The sequence below is a fragment of the Sinocyclocheilus grahami genome, unplaced genomic scaffold, assembly GCF_001515645.1.
Source record: "Sinocyclocheilus grahami isolate Dianchi unplaced genomic scaffold, SAMN03320097.WGS_v1.1 scaffold859.1, whole genome shotgun sequence".
In the NCBI taxonomy this organism is placed as follows: Eukaryota; Metazoa; Chordata; class Actinopteri; order Cypriniformes; family Cyprinidae; genus Sinocyclocheilus; species Sinocyclocheilus grahami.
In genome coordinates, this window is record NW_015506038.1 from 65,487 (window position 1) to 81,629 (window position 16,143).

Here is a 16,143-nt window from a genome sequence, read left to right on the forward strand (position 1 = left end):
GAAGATTAAAGACTGCAGTTAGACATACTGAAACGTATTAACGGAAACATGCACACGAAATCTGTAAACCAACTTGCTTTGAAAAAAACCAGTCGCTCAAGAAGACTCAGAGTCCCAGGGTTCCTGTCTGACTCGAGTGAGGAAGTCCTGTAGAGAGCGAGTGTCCAATGAGAGGCAGAGCGCGTGCTGAGAGCGAGCTGTCAATTCCTGAGACGCGAGACTGAAGGACAGACATCAACACACGCTCCTGATATTACATCTGAGTGAGGACGACGCGCTTTTCTAAAATGGGTAAGCGGTTATATTGCTATGAATGGAGCGACATCTTTCTAATGTGTAAAATTAACATGACTTTTTTTTTTTTAGCACTTTTTAACTTTACAAACCAGTAATCTAACGGTGACTAGTAGCTATTTTTAGTTTCAAAAGTAACCTTTTCTGAGACGCTATTTCTTATCTCACTAATTATAATTATAATTGCATTTTTACTTGCCATATACAATGACTATAATGACATATATACTGATATCTAATGCCAGATTAGCTAAATCTTATAGGAAATCTTAGAAGAAAAACTGGGATAGTAGCCTAATGAATAGGTAGCCTACTAGTAAAACTGATAGATACTAAAGAGAAAAGATACTAATCACTATTTGATTATTTAGTAGTAGCTAAAATAAGCAGTGTTGGGGAAAGTTACTTTTAAAAGTAATGCATTACTCCCTAAAAAAAGTAACTAATTACGTTACTTAGTTACTTTTTATGGAAAGTAATGCGTTACGTTACTTTCGCGTTACTTTCGCGTTACTTTTTAAATATAAGCAGGGCTTGATTGTTTTTAATATAAGAAGCTCTATTGATAGCAAATATAAAAGCCCTTTCACACCAAAAAGTGTAATGAATAAACCTCAGGCTGAATGAAAAGTAAATTCACGTCTGTACAGTAGAACGCAGGAGAAGATACACTCTTCAGCAATAAAAAAGCAAAGCACAATTGTTAGTTTCTCTAAAGTCATTTTTGCTTATTAGTACGGTTGAAGCGGATCATCAAAGGTCAGCAGCAAAGATATCGGTTAATAAAATGGGATTAGCTACATTTGTGTTATTTAACATATTTAGTTATTGCAGGTTTGCGTCATATTCTGAGTTTGCATTTCACTGTTTTAATTCATTTTGATGAATACTAAATCAGTTTTTTGTGAGTGGGATGAATTAATGCACATTCACATTTAGTCTAGATCTACAGTAGCATCATTTTCACACAGCGCACACAACGCCTCTGTACTCCCGATTTCTCCCAATATGGGGACCGGAGACTTGTCAGTCAATAAATGGGAAAACAAAGTAACTGGCGTTACTTTTTTGAAAAAGTAACTCAGATATTTTCTTGTAAATTAAAAAAGTACTGCGTTACTTTACTAGTTACTTGAAAAAAGTAATCTGATTACGTAACTCGCGTTACTTGTAATGAGTTACCCCCAACACTGAAAACAAGTATTAGTATCGTAAGATGAAATATTAGCTTTTTGGAAGGAAGGGATGTTAATTGGTTTACCATAATGGCTATTACTGTCATTTGTAGTAATTTGAGTGACAGTAATAAGGACTAGATATGAGTAACCATAACAGGTTTTGCTCTTTGAGGAAGTGGTTTAGAGAAATAGCAGCACATTGCTGTTGAAGCGTAAAACCCCTCTGATACACTGACAAGCAAACTGATGAGAACAGGCCAGATAAGCTTATTAGCCAAACATCACAGGCCATTTCTGTTTAGGAAGCTTTCTCGAACATCACACATATGTTTCCCTGCGTTGATAACGTTGTATCGTCCTGTTGTTTGTGACATTAAGACGCTATCACATTGTGATGTTATTGCACGTTATGGCTTTATTTGTGAGACAATCCAGGATATGACAAATTCATGGTTAGCACATCAGAAGATACGCCGAAGTTTAAGCTCTTCTGATGTTTGTAGCGATGCTCAATGAAATAATTCATTTGCTTTTTATCCCATCTGCGCCATCCGAACAATAGCAGGCTGCCAGAAACAATGCAGAAGTTGCTATCGCACCAGTGATAATATCAGTCCAACTTGTCACAATCTTTCTGCACTGTGGCTCAGAAGGGGAAGTAAAATAACAGAAGCCTGTTGAGTGCCCTGGCACAGGAAGCGTCTGATCTCGAAAGCGAAGCGTTGCTGGATGTTACAGACTGAGATATGAGTGTAGAGAGCGGTGAGGAGGCTATGAGAAAGGGAAGTGGAGACTTTGAGGTAGAGGCTGCCCAGAGCCAACCTATAATTCAATGCTTGTGTGGTTTGTAAATAAGATGCTGTCAGGTGCCTGATGGTTGCATTGTGCTGGTGGTACTATTCACAGCAGATGCCTGAACAGTAGACGACTTGATATGCTCGCCCGTGTGCCATTTTTGACCTGAAATTTGGCCTCTGAAAGTCCAGTGTGACGATGGTGTCCTCTCCTGCACCTCCTAAAGAAATACAAAGCTCTAAGAAAGGTTATAAAAATGGAGTCGCTGCACATTCACCTCCACAATCCAGTTATTTCAAAACAAACAGTGGTGTTGAATTGGCTGAATTGATGTCTGAATGATAAAGGATTGTGTAATAAACACACGACTGGTTAGTTTATGCAAGATATAGATCTTATAATAATCAGAGGACGCATTGGAGTGTCAGTTTTGTTAGACAGCTCACAAATGTTTATTTTTATATTCGAGCAGAGTATCACATAGCTGTGGTTTATGCATACAGACAGGAAGCAGTGTTGTAATCATGTGGTTTCATATTAGAATGTTCTCTCTCTTTCTTTCTTTCTTTCTTTCTTTCTGTCTTACACGCCCATTTAATTCAATACTTCAGATTCAAAACGGCATTTTATAAAGCAGATGCTGGGTAAACAGTGAGCTAAATTAGTAGCTGATTTTGATATTTAATGTCATTGGGATTCACGGGATACACTCTCACTGGGCCGATACCCTTTCAGAAGGTACTAATATGTTCACTTTATGTACTTTTAAAGCACTAATATGTACCATTTAGGGTAAATAAAGTACAAAAAAATTAGCTTTTGTAGGTATTTTGTAAGTATTTTGGGTATACCCCAATTTACAACTTTGTACCTCAGCTTTTTTTTAAGAGTGTAGGGGTGAGGGATGTTTATGTAGATCTAATATGTGTAAATGCTGTTTGTAAAGGGACAGTTCAGCCAAAAATGAAAATACTGTCATCATTTATGTTCTTTCTTTGATGCAAAAAAAAAGACATTTTGAATACTGTGGTTAGCTAAAACTCAAGCAATTACAAATTTTCAGTAACTGATATAATGCTGAAATACAATACTATATAAATATTAGATGAAAAACTTGAACTTGAAAAACTTGAAAACTAGAAATGTCGTCTTGGCAGCATTTCGGCATAAGCTGAAGTACTGAAATGACTAAAACTGAAATACAAATTCAGTAAATCTATATAGAAAACCTTAAGAACTAATAAAAGTGACAAAAGCACATGACAAAATGATCCAAACTTAAACAAAAAAAAGAAAACTAAAATGAAATAAGTTGAAGTTGAAGTGCTACAATTATTCAAACTAAAACTGAAATAAAAATCCACTAAAGTTACATAGAAATATTTTTTTAAAATCCAAAAAACTAATAAAAGTGAATGCAGCAAAATGACTCAAACTTAAACTAAAAAATAAAATGAAAACTGAAAATATAAAAATAAATAGCTAATTCAGAATGTTAATAAATACTTCACTGGTATATAATTAATACTGGAATTTGACAGAATTTGCATATCGGTTTCTGGGTGAACCAATTCTATAGTTACCCAATTGCTTTCCAAAAGATGCTGAAAATTCACCGTTGATTTTCTGTGGTGTCTCTGGAAAAGACCTCTATCTCTCTGTTCCTAAAATCAGTATTCATAAAAAGTTTTGAATTGCTATCACTGAAGAATTATATCACCTTTATATAGGCGTTCAACCGGCCTCATTTCTAGATACCTGCATCTACATTAGTCACTGAAAAACTGACCACTAACAGAAAGTTTCAATCACTATGTATACATTCTTTTGATGTATGTGCGTGCTTACACCTTAATTTGTGTGTAACTAGTATGCTGGGCTTTGTTTTAGTGTTGGACCCTCGAGGAGAGGTTGATGTTGGAGAAGGAGAACTAGAAGACTGTGAAAAGAAAAAGCAGGAGCTGAATTCACCAAACCAGGTAAGACACACAGCAGCACATGTGCCTCATGATTCACTCCTCCTCTTGTCATTTCAAGCCTGTGTGGTGTTATTCCTTGTGGAAATACACATTGTAGAGAACATTTCTTGATAGTTCATAGTTTACCACAGGCTATCATATGACTTCAGTCATACTGACTATTTTTATGGTGGTCACTCTGTGGCAAAAGTTACGTAACAGTTCTCAAAAATTCTACTTTTGTGTTCCACTGAAAATCTAAAAGGGGTTGGAGCATCACAAGGACGAGTAAATGATAACAGAATTCGCATTATTTTGGGTGAACTGTCCCTTTAAGGCATGATTATGGATCATCTCCCATAACTTAACTGTAGTGAATTTGTATGTAGTTTATGTAAATTTCACATAACTGATTCTCCTGATGTGGCTGAAGTGCAAATTTTGCTTGTAAAAATAACATCTCACTTCCCCTTTCGATCTAATGACTGTTGCCAAATTGATTTCTGGTATTATTGCAATATTTCAGTTATGGAGAATGCTGATGTCAGTAACAGTTAGTCACATGAGATATGACACTGTTACTTTGTGGTTAGATTGTCCATTTGACTTTCATTTTGCAAGAAATATTTCTTTTTTCTCTAATGTGTGCTGGAAAAATCTATATTCCAGTATATTTACGTGTATTGACTCAACAGCCTCTGGTCTCTTTTATTTCGGTTACAGTTTTCGGTTCTTCATTTCTGCAGTACATCAGAATAACAAGTGAATGAGTGAGTTTTTAGTATTAGATTGCAGGGGGTTGGTTAAAATGTGACATCTATAGTCATTTCTTTTATGCGACACACATGGATACTCATATAAACAATCACAGATGTTTTTTCTCTCTCACACTTCTGGTAATTGAAAACAGCGTTTGTATGTTAGTGCAAAGATGCATCATATTTCCAGGGTGGCGTCAGAAGTTGAAAGCCATGTGGTTTTGGTGGCGAGCGCTGGCCGTGCCACTGCATCTTCATCAGCATGTATAAACTCTCATTTTGAGAGTGTTATTGACACGTCCGCTTGCAGACAAACCCACGCACTTTTCCGAAATATGAATGAGGTGGAAATTTAAGAGCTGCAGCTCGTAGAAAGTCTCTCACACTGGGGTCTGTGCTACTTTTAGGCACAGTTCGAGAGGGACGGGGGCAAAGTTCTCAACACGAAAAAACCCTTCCTGTTTGATACTCGAAGGTAGCATTTAAGAGCTAAGCTCTTCCCTGTTGTGGTCTTGATATGACTATTAAATTGAACGAGTGATCTTATGTTTTTGTTACATATCAACTGGCCAAAATAGTTTCATGAGAGCATGCTTCAAGCATTTTAATACGCATTCCACCAGTTACATCTCTTCTTTGATCAAATTTGCGGTTAAAGAATGATTTTGTAACAATTTCATTAGATAAAAGACACGAAATGCACAGAATGTATACATTGGCTATGTGTTATACAATATAAACAGACCATTATAAACCAATTTCTGGAGAAAAAAAAATACCATCTGCGTCTTTCTCAAAAAAGCACTTCCCTTGATTAAAAGATATTCAAATATTGATTCCAAGAACTAGTGCTAACCAACTATTCCTCAAAGCTTTGTTATCAGTGTTGTCAATATAACAGGAAGTGTTTGGTAGATGGCAATCAGATAAAGCCGTATATGAAATTTCAGTGAAGATGACTCAATTCAGGACACACTGGGGCTCAGCAGCACCCATAGCACAAGACGTGTCAAATTTTCTCTGTTGTATTTACGACTGAAGCGAGGGAAAGAATGAATCAGACTCTTTTAGATTGCCCCAGCTTTTAGGCCTACATGTATGATATTATTCTCTTCACAGGAGAGAGATTTAAACTTAGGCCTCAATGTTTACTCATTTCAGTACGCTGAAAAGGGGCCTTCTTAGCTTCTATATTACTCAGAAGCTAGAATAAAGCCCTATATGCACAATATTAGTCATTGTAGAAGCCTTATTCTGGGAAGAAGTTAAGCTCTCTGAGGAACTCTATTCAGTGTGAAACTTACTGACTGAACATTGCTTTGGCAGCAAACGGCAGAGATCAACCACCAAAGTCATCTAATGGAAATCCAAAGCTTTCTGTGCGTAGCATATATAGTCACCGGGGAATTTCTCTTCGAAAGTTGTTATGAATTGTTTTAGTCTTTTTACCTTATTTGGTGGGCGAATGTGATTTAATCAAACGCTGTTTCCAAAAATTGTTTCCACAAACAATTAAGCCTGGTAAAAAACCTGCTGAAACCAGTTTAAACTTAGCTGAGAAGTCCCAAAACCAAGCAAACAGACAAGGCTGGATGACCAACTAAGACCAGCAAACCAGCTTAGGCTGGTTTAAAAAAAAAAAACGTAGGAAAAGGGGATCATATTACCAGTGTTGGGGAAAGTTACTTTTAAAAGTAATGCATTACAATATTGCATTACTCCATAAAAAAAGTAACTAATTGAGCTACTTAGTTACTTTTTTATGGAAAGTAATGCGTTACGTTACTTTTGCGCTACTTTTTAAATCTGGACAGGGCTTGCTTGTTTGTTTTTAAAATAAAAAAAGTTATATTTTTGGCAAATATAAAAGCCTTTTCACACCAAAAGTGAAAGGAATAAGCCTCAGGCTGAAGGGAAAGTAAAGTTACGTCCGTACAGTTGAATGCAGACTGAAGAAAAAAAAGTAACTTGCCTTACTTATTTGAAAAAGTAACTTAAATTAAAAAGTAATGCGTTACTTTACTAGTTACTTGAAAAAAGTAATATGATTACGTAACTTGCGTTACTTGTAATATATTGCCCCCAACACTGCATATTACACACTTTTGTATCCAAATTAAGTTTTTCCTTGTCGTTTTATTGTTAGTCATGCCAAGTCACCTTTATTTCTATAGCCCTTTATACAATACAGATTGTTTCAAAGCAGCTTCACAAAGATAAACAGGAAAATAGCTGAATCAATCATCTATAAAGACAATTCAGATTCTGCTGTAAAGCAGCTTTAAAGCACAATATTGTCATTATTTAGCTTAAGTCAGTTGTTTCAGTTCAGATCAATAACAGTGTGAAGTTCATCCATTTTGAATCGAGTTCAATTCAGCTATGAGTAGTTCTACAAAAGGCAGCAATGTTGTTTGTTATTCAGCTCGAGTCAGGTCAGTGTTCATGCTGGTCAAGGTTTCTTCCATCAAAGTTCATTTCGTTTTAATCATTTTCCACTCTGTTACTGTATCTTTAAGAATTCTTTATGTAAATGACCTCTTTAATGATTAGCTAACTTCTGAAAATTCTATGAAATCATAGTTTTTATCTCAGAGGCAGTTGGCCTGACATGCATCAAGCCACAGTGTATACCAGCTGTACATAAGCAGCTTTTGCTTACATTATCTTATTTTCTAAGGTTTAACAACTTTTCTGCCTCCCCCTATAAGTCATGTGTATTGTTACTGAGTAGGCGATCCTGTGACGGCTGGCGCTCATTTCTGCATGCCTTCACTCTTTCGTTTCTCACTTGCGGCCTGCCTGCACTGTGGGTCATTGTCCTGTGTACTTGCGCGCTAGATGCTAGCAGTTCCACTTTGGCCTGATCATCTTATAGCACTTTGCCACTCAGGGTGAATGTGCTGTTTTTCTGTAGATAACGTTCACTTACTTCCCTTTTCCAACAGGGCTTGTTCCTTCCTTGCTATGCAAGAGCATCTACAAAGTTTATAAGGTGCTGATAGTCTACGCTAACCTGTTATTAGCGGTGTTTGCTAAGGCGAGCTCATCAGTGCGTAACTTATCCTGAACAGTTTGTGCTAAAGACATGGAGCATACACCAAATCATGAAAAGAGGTGTTTTTAAGTTATCAGACTTGCGCATTTCACATGGCGGACAATTAAACTGGCAAAACAAAAAAACAATAAGTACTTGTAATTAGATTATATTAAATTTTAAAGTTACAGTTACTGTAATCAGTTACTTTTTATAGATTACATGATTACGTATTATTTGCACACAAAAGTGCACTTTTTAAAGTGCACCTAATTGTGTTTAGAAACATAGTCATGAATGTGAAGTCTACTTAAGTGGCCTTTTATCATTAATATTGCAATATCTGCAAGTATAGTTTGTTAAGATACTTTTAAGATTTAAAATACAAGTGCACATGCAGTACAGTTAAGCCACTTCTTTTTCACAATAGCTGATTGTGTGGTCCAGACCCGATCACACCAAGAATGATAAATATAAAGATAACTATGTAAGTGTGCACAATAATGGACGATAACATATGTGACCCTGGACCACAAAACCAGTCATAAGGGTCAATTTTTCAAAACACCATCTGAAAGCTGAATAAGTAAGCTTTCCATTGATGTATAGTTTGTTAGGATCGGACAATATTTGGCCGAGATACGACTATTTGAATATCTGGAATCTGAGGGTGCAAAAACATCAAAATATTGAGAAAATCGCCTTTAAAGTTGTCCAAATGAAGTTCTTTGCAATGCATATTACTAATCAAAAATTAAGTTTTAATATATTTATAGTAGGAAATATCTTCATGGAACATGATCTTTACTTAATATCCTAATGATTTTTGGCATAAAAGAAAAATCGATAATTTTGACCCATACAATGTATTGTTGGCTATTGCTACAAATATACCCCAGCGACTTAAGACTGCTTTTGTGCTCCAGGGTCACATATTGATTATTATAAGTGTGTGCTGCAGTTTTGTCATCTGCTGCTTTAAAGTCGGGTGGATTCTGATTGGCGGTGAATGTTTTTATCATTATTCATCAGCTGGAAAAATCATTCTGAAAGTGATTTCAACGTCATCGTTCCTCTGTGTTTTATTGTTCTAGTTGTGGTGTGAACTATTAAAACATTATAATTGTAGTTATCATGAACAGCCCTTTATTCTGGAGTTTAGCTTCTTCCACAAAGTCTTTTGATCAAATTGTGCGAAAGTGTGATCTGAGGAACATATCTCATAATCCCACTTCACTTTTTTAGTATCATATAGATAAGGAAGGCTACATTCATACTCTTGTGTTTCAGCTGAAAATCACAAGATTTGCGGACACCAAACTCCCGCCCTCTTGCAGTAACTGCAAAGTGTCTCATGTTTGCACCACTTGTGTCTTTATCACAGCGTGGAGAACAGCCCTAGTGCAGCTTTCCTTTGTGAAAACCCCACCAGTGGTTCGGTTTCCCTTCAAACAGGATGTCTGGTTACTTATTGAAAGTGGTGGTGAAAGCCAAAGCTGTTGTGTTTTCAGTCTCACACTCTGAATATGACTGGTCTCGGAACGGAGTTGCATGAACACCTATATCACCTGCAATTTTGCATGAGGCTTTGAGAAAATGAATCAGTGAGAAAATTTATCAGGCTGTTTGTGTGAAAGTGAAATTTGAAGTTGTTCGAAGCACAGTTACGCTGCTTCCTGTAAATGACACAAACTCACCCACATATATTCATATATTGCCTATATCGTGTACAGTGCACATGCATAGTGTAGATTTATTGGTTACTGAACTGGTATGTTGGGAACTCCTGAACTCGACAGAAATGGACAATTAGATGAAAAAAACTTTTTTTGCAACTTTTGTGATTATGTGCCTTTTAACCGTACACTATTTTTCCAATAGACCAGCGGGGAGATGGAGAACATGGTGTCCACCAATAGCAGCGAGGATGGTTCCAGAACAGACCAATCTGAGAGTGAAGAGAGGACCTTTGTGACCAATCTGTACGGTTTCATGAAGGAAAGAAGCATGCCTATAGAGAGAATTCCCCATCTTGGCTTTAAACAGAGTGAGTCTGAATACTGTTGCATATAATATTACAGCATTTAAACCAGTGCTTTTCAACTAGTTTTGCTTCAAGATGTAGATTTGTCATTATACATTATGTAGTAACACAACACAAAAAATCATGCAAATGCACTGCAATTCAACGAATGTAATGTAAATGTAATTGTCTTTCTATGACCAAGAACTGTGTAGGCCCTGCAATATGAAAAATTTGAGTTTCAAGCTCTCAGCTGCCATAATTCACCTCACCAAAACACACTGTGGTCTTCACAAACCAAGTGAGCTTGTGTTTAGTGTTGTCTCGGGCTCATCTTTTGTTTTACCTTCTATAGTTTTGTTCATGGTTTTTGAGTACGAGGGCATGTTACGCAGCATGTCCGTGTTGGCATTTCTCTGATTTGACGAACTTTTATAAGTGAAAGATCAGATACACCAACTTTGACATCAGTTACAAAGTTAAAGGTTTTCTCCTTCCCTTTAAAGGTTGAACAGCCTATTTATTATGCTATTCCAACTATGTACAACTATTTAGTTAATTGCATTTTATTACTTGCATTTAGCATGATTTTTCAGTACAGAACACAACCGCAACTGTTTTTTTTGGGTGGCAATGCACCCATTAAATCCACTAATATTAAAAAACAACAACACGCTGCCTAAATCATGTACTGTATCTGCCATAGTCCCACGTTTTGCATAGCTATGCTACAATATGATTTTTCCTCATTACAGATCATTACACACTTGACTTAATTTGGACTTTTTATAATGGGACAGAAAAACAGTTTTGTCCGTTTTTTAAAATTTTGCTGTGTTGAGCTCAACCATGTAAGTCTGTTAACCACAATGTTGTAAAAAATACTTGGTAACACTTTACAATAAGGTTTCATTAGTTAACATTCGTTAACTACTTTAGTTAACATGAACTACAAACAAACAATAGTTTACAGCAATAGTTTATTAATCTTAGTTAAGATTAATTTCAGCATTTACTAATGCATTATTCAAATCAAAATTGTTTGTTAACATTAGTTAATGCACTGTGAATTAACATGAACTAACACCTTATTGTAAAGTGTTACCAAATATTTTCTTTAATTTATGGAAAATATGTTTATTAATAACTACAAACCAAACTAGCTAGCCACTACTGAGTGAGGCTACATTTATGCTAAATTTGCAACCCTGTTACCCCTTCTGACGTTGTATTTTTAAAGTTTTAAACTATATTTCAAAATGTCCCAACATTTGGTAACAGGGCTGCATACCTCATATAAAATGAATAGAAAATAAAACAGCTCTTATAAGATTTAGTCTGACTTCCTTGAGATGAGGAGCACTTCATTTCACTGATTTACACTGATCACAGTTTTGATGAGAAGTGCCATCTACATCTCATAACTTGATTTTTAAGATTGTGTGTTGACGCAATCATGTCTTTGTCTTTTTTCCAGTCAACCTGTGGAAAATCTACAAAGCTGTGGAGACACTTGGAGGATATGATGCGGTAAGTATCCTCACACAACCTCGAGCAAACAAACCTCCAGACAGACCTTTCACAACCTGGTGCTGGTCTATCTTCTTGATCTCTCATTCACACCACTGATAGCATTAACTTGTCGATATATTGTGCAAGTATGCCAACTGCCCTAGGCTTCCGCACCTAACGAGGAAGTTGAGAAGCAGGTCATGTACTTGCCACTTGCTCTTGCACAGTGGAAACTATGATGGCTGTAGGCCACACCATACATACAACAGTGACCGTTATGACCACAATGAGAACGAGGGTCCATCTTCCACCTAGCTCTTTCTGGCCAAACCCGCTGCTTCAAAGCTTTGTTCTCGCACCCTTAAGTTTCCACTCACTCTAAGGTGCTAAAGTGTTTGTATTTTTAATGAGTGTGCGTGTGGTCACTAAAACCGATGTTTGACAAAACAATGTCTAATGTCTGTCGGTCTGTATATCATTTTAGTCTTGGCCAAAGAGGGTCTTGTTTCTGTGTGTGAATTGGGTCTGGAAGTGGAAAGTCTGACATTGTACTCTAAAAAGAGTCATGCAAAAGAAAATGCCATTATTGCATCAGTCAAACTTTTTTCCAGTAACACAATTAAACCGAAGGTGTTTGCTGTCACTAAACAAAGTCCAGAGGACTGACACCTGTAAATAAAAAGTACCTTGGTCATTAATTGATTTAGCAATGTGTCAGGCAGTAAGGGTGGTATTAGCATTGTAAAGCTGAAACTTTTATCAGCCTGTGAAAATAAATTTAGGGTATGTACTTAGACACATTTGAGGCAACCTCTGAAACTAACCAGTGACTAATCATGAAGTTCCACTATGACAAGGGCTGATCAGAATGATAATGCAGTGCGTGCAATACACACACTGTCAGTCCAAGAAAACAAAATGCAAGCACAGATGCTAATTTAGAATTGTACATTAAACACATTTAGCCTTAAGGCGCTATCACATTAGCGAAACATTGTCCATTGTCAATAGTGATGCATGAAGCACCGTTTACTCAGTGCTCACTTCCCAATTAAACAGCGTCGTATTGGTCAACAAGGCAAATTCATGTTCAGAATTACATATCTGAATATATGTAAGTGCAAACTCGTGAATTAGTCATTAGCATCTGGGTTTTGAATCATTGTCAGAGAAGTAGCTATATGCAGTAGGTAGTTAAATTCAGTTTTCTTTTCTTCTAAGGGTGTGTAATAATGTTGTGTTTGCTCACAGGTAACAGCGCGGAGGCTATGGAAGAATGTGTACGATGAGCTGGGTGGTAGTCCAGGCAGTACCAGTGCAGCCACCTGCACACGCAGACACTACGAAAGGTAAACTTACTTTTAACTGTTATGAACCAGGCATTTTTTTAATTCACCCATCAAAAATTGTATGTTGGATCGCTTAGCTATACTCAAACTCACATTGCCACATGCACACAACTGATCAAAGTTTCAGAGCATTTGCATTGACCACTAGGCCATGGCTTCAACAGTAAAACTCTTTCTTTGTGCAGGTTGGTGTTGCCTTTTGAGCGGCAACTGAGAGGGGAGGAGGACAAACCACTACCACCCTCCAAACCTCGAAAACAGTACAAGAGGAGCCCTGAGAACAGGGGAAGTAAGCCAGAGAGCAAAAAGAAGAGGAAGACGGAGAGAGAAGCGTGTGAGGTGAGCAGGAAGAAAATGCACTTGGATCAAAGAAACTCTTTGTCAAATGTACAGTTAGGGTTGGGACATTGCTATGTGAACTTCAGCTTTTTGATGGGACATTTTTGAGTAATGACGCAAACAGATTGTTGAATTGATTCATTGAAATGGACCATTTGAACCCTCCATCCATTCTTCAAACCAATTGTCGTATGTATGGTCAGGGGCATGCTGGAGCCAATCCCAGTGGCTCAGGCCATACGCAGGGAAACACCCTGGACGGTTGGCTGTTTGAACCCATTCATGGAAATGAATCTAGTGCTATTTATGCTACTGTCTAAATCAGGGATGTCAAACAGTTCCTGGAGGGCCACAGCAGAGTTTAAACACACCTGACCCAGCTAATCGAGGTCTTCGGGATTACTTGAAAACTAAAGATAGCTGTGTAGGAGCAGGTTGGCGTTAAACTCTGCAGGACTGTGGCTCTCCGGGAGATGAGTTTGACACCCCTGGTCTAAATGCTCCCATGTTCAAGTCTTGGGAGAAGGAGGGAGTACAGGACTATTCAAATGACATTCTTTAGGAAACTCAATAGCCAAATAAAAGGCACATTAGGACTTTAGCAATATTCACAATGTTGCTTAATTTTACATCAACAGCATAATTATCTATCACCAAACCCTACATACAAAATTACATACAACAATATAAATCTAAGTGATGCATAGAATATATCTCCAATTGTCCTATGTGTGGAAATGTATCTGTCTGCTCCTTGTGCTGAAGCGTGTCCCTTTTGTTTGCAGGAGAAAATGGGATCAGATCATCACTGTGAGAGAGGCATATGTTCCCATCACAGTCCATGGTTGGCGTCCTCCGATCGCCTAGACTCTGAGCAGTCATCCGCAGTTTCTGTCCACGGTCCCCACTCAGGCACCTGCTCCAGAGAGATCCCTCTCCTTCATACTCCCACCCCGACTGAGGTGATCTCTCCCTTGGAGAAGAAGAAGCGTCTGGCCCAGGCTAGCCTGAACATCCCTGCCTCTGGCGCCTTGGAAGACGGTGCAGAACTGGAGAGACCCTCTGTTATTCAGCTATCCCACTGTTCCCAGTCTCCTGTGTGTCCTTCTTCCACTCACACTCGCCACTCTTCCGATGGCTCACCCCTCCCCATCTCCTCTCCATCTTGGTCCTTGTCCCGTAGCCCCTCTCCTTGCTCTGTCTCCTCTGAGGACTGTATAACCGTGACGACCCAGGAGTCTCCTTCCAAAGAAACCGAAAGTAAGACACCTTCTCGTTTGTCTGCTCTCCCCACGTCCAAGACTGCTAGCACAGGAGTTTGCAAGCCTCTTGGATGTTACCCCAACAGCAAAGAACTTGCCAACTATCACCGCAACCATTACAGGGATTACCTGCCAGGTGGCCCACCCCATTCAGAAAAAACCCAGAGGAGTCTTTTGCCATGGACCCCGGATGGTAAATCCAGCACCAGACTTACATCCTACAGGATGCCTTCACCTGCATACACCAGACCCTGCTGGGTCCCTCATGCCTCCAGCTTCTCCAAGGTCTTACCACGAGATCCTTGCAGACCTGTGTCACTACAGCCCACTTTTAAACCATACATGTCCTACCACCAGCACCTCCTAAAGAGGTCCATCACCGATGAAGCCTGCTTGAAGAAGACACCAGTGGGCTCTCCACTTCGCATTATGGACAGGAAAGAGAAAGCAAAGACAGTGTTGCCCAAGCCTCTGCCTACCCAGCAGTTATTCTTCCACCCTCATCCCGGTATAACAATGCCCTACCTGCCAACCATAGAGAGATATCGGGCAGACTTAAACGAACAGTTGAAGGCTCTACCTCTTCAACATGTATTTCTTCCAACCCATCTAACAATACCTCCTGCTCAGACCCACTCTATGCATTGCCCGCCAGTGGGCACCCCTTTTCCTGGGTCTTACGAGGCTGCTTTGCCCTCCTACCCTTACCCATTACCCATCTGGCATCCACCTGCTGGGTACAACATGGCAGGCCTGCAGCCATACTGAACGATTCTGAAACAATTGGTTGTTCAAATCTATAGGTCAACGTGAAACCAAAATTAATGAGTTAACTTTTTCAATACAGACTCCTTCACGTTACTAGAAAACTGAAGGATCAAGTCAATTTTCTTGATCAATTTTCAGGATAATTTTACATGAAGTAAAATGGGTTGCAGAGTGTTTCATGTTGATTTTAAAAGCTAATGCTAACTGAAGGAGTTACATACATGGTCCTGTAGCTCAGCTGGTAGAGCATGACACTTGCAGCTGCAAGGTTTTGGAATCAATTCCCACTGTATACACAATACTGATAAAATGTATCAGTGAATGCACTGTAAATCACTTTGGATAAAAGCGTCTGCCAAATGTGGTTAAAATGTAAATGCTACATGTTGATATGTTCATCAGTGTATCTATATCTGCAAAAGAGAATAGCCTCCTAGTTGATGTGGAATAGGTATAAATAATCTTTTTAATACCATTCTTCGTATGAATACCAATTACTTTGTGGTAAAATTCAGGGTCCAACGTGAATAATCAAGTTTCTTGTATCTTGATAAATAATTTCCAGGGTTGGTCTGGCTCAAATAGGAATATTCACATAAGGGTACATCCTAGAAATTGTTTTTTTTACATTTATATCACAGTCTCAAGGCCCTCGACAAGACCAATGTGTTTGACAACACACCAATAATGTGAAACATGTCTGTAATGTATAGTTGTACATTGCATACTGAATGTAAAGAAATATTTTTGTATAAAATAAATGTCAAGATCATGTCAGGTCTTCAAGACACTTCCTGTGAATCAACTGCAAAGATTCTAGCAATGAGATGCACACAAGACACATCAACACTACGTTTATTTTAAAGAATA

General features: G+C 38.1%; 1 protein-coding gene across 1 annotated transcript; it reads left to right on the top strand.

The window, feature by feature from the left end:
- The first annotated feature begins 200 nt into the window (after positions 1-200).
- LOC107563170 (AT-rich interactive domain-containing protein 5A-like) lies at positions 201-16,040 on the top strand. Its single transcript, XM_016247967.1, has 7 exons — positions 201-291; positions 4,158-4,246; positions 9,902-10,067; positions 11,521-11,573; positions 12,807-12,904; positions 13,090-13,243; positions 14,029-16,040. Exons 1-7 carry the CDS (start codon positions 288-290, stop codon positions 15,271-15,273), a joined length of 1,809 nt encoding a protein of 602 aa, XP_016103453.1. The 5' UTR covers positions 201-287; the 3' UTR covers positions 15,274-16,040.
- Positions 16,041-16,143: the final 103 nt, after the last annotated feature.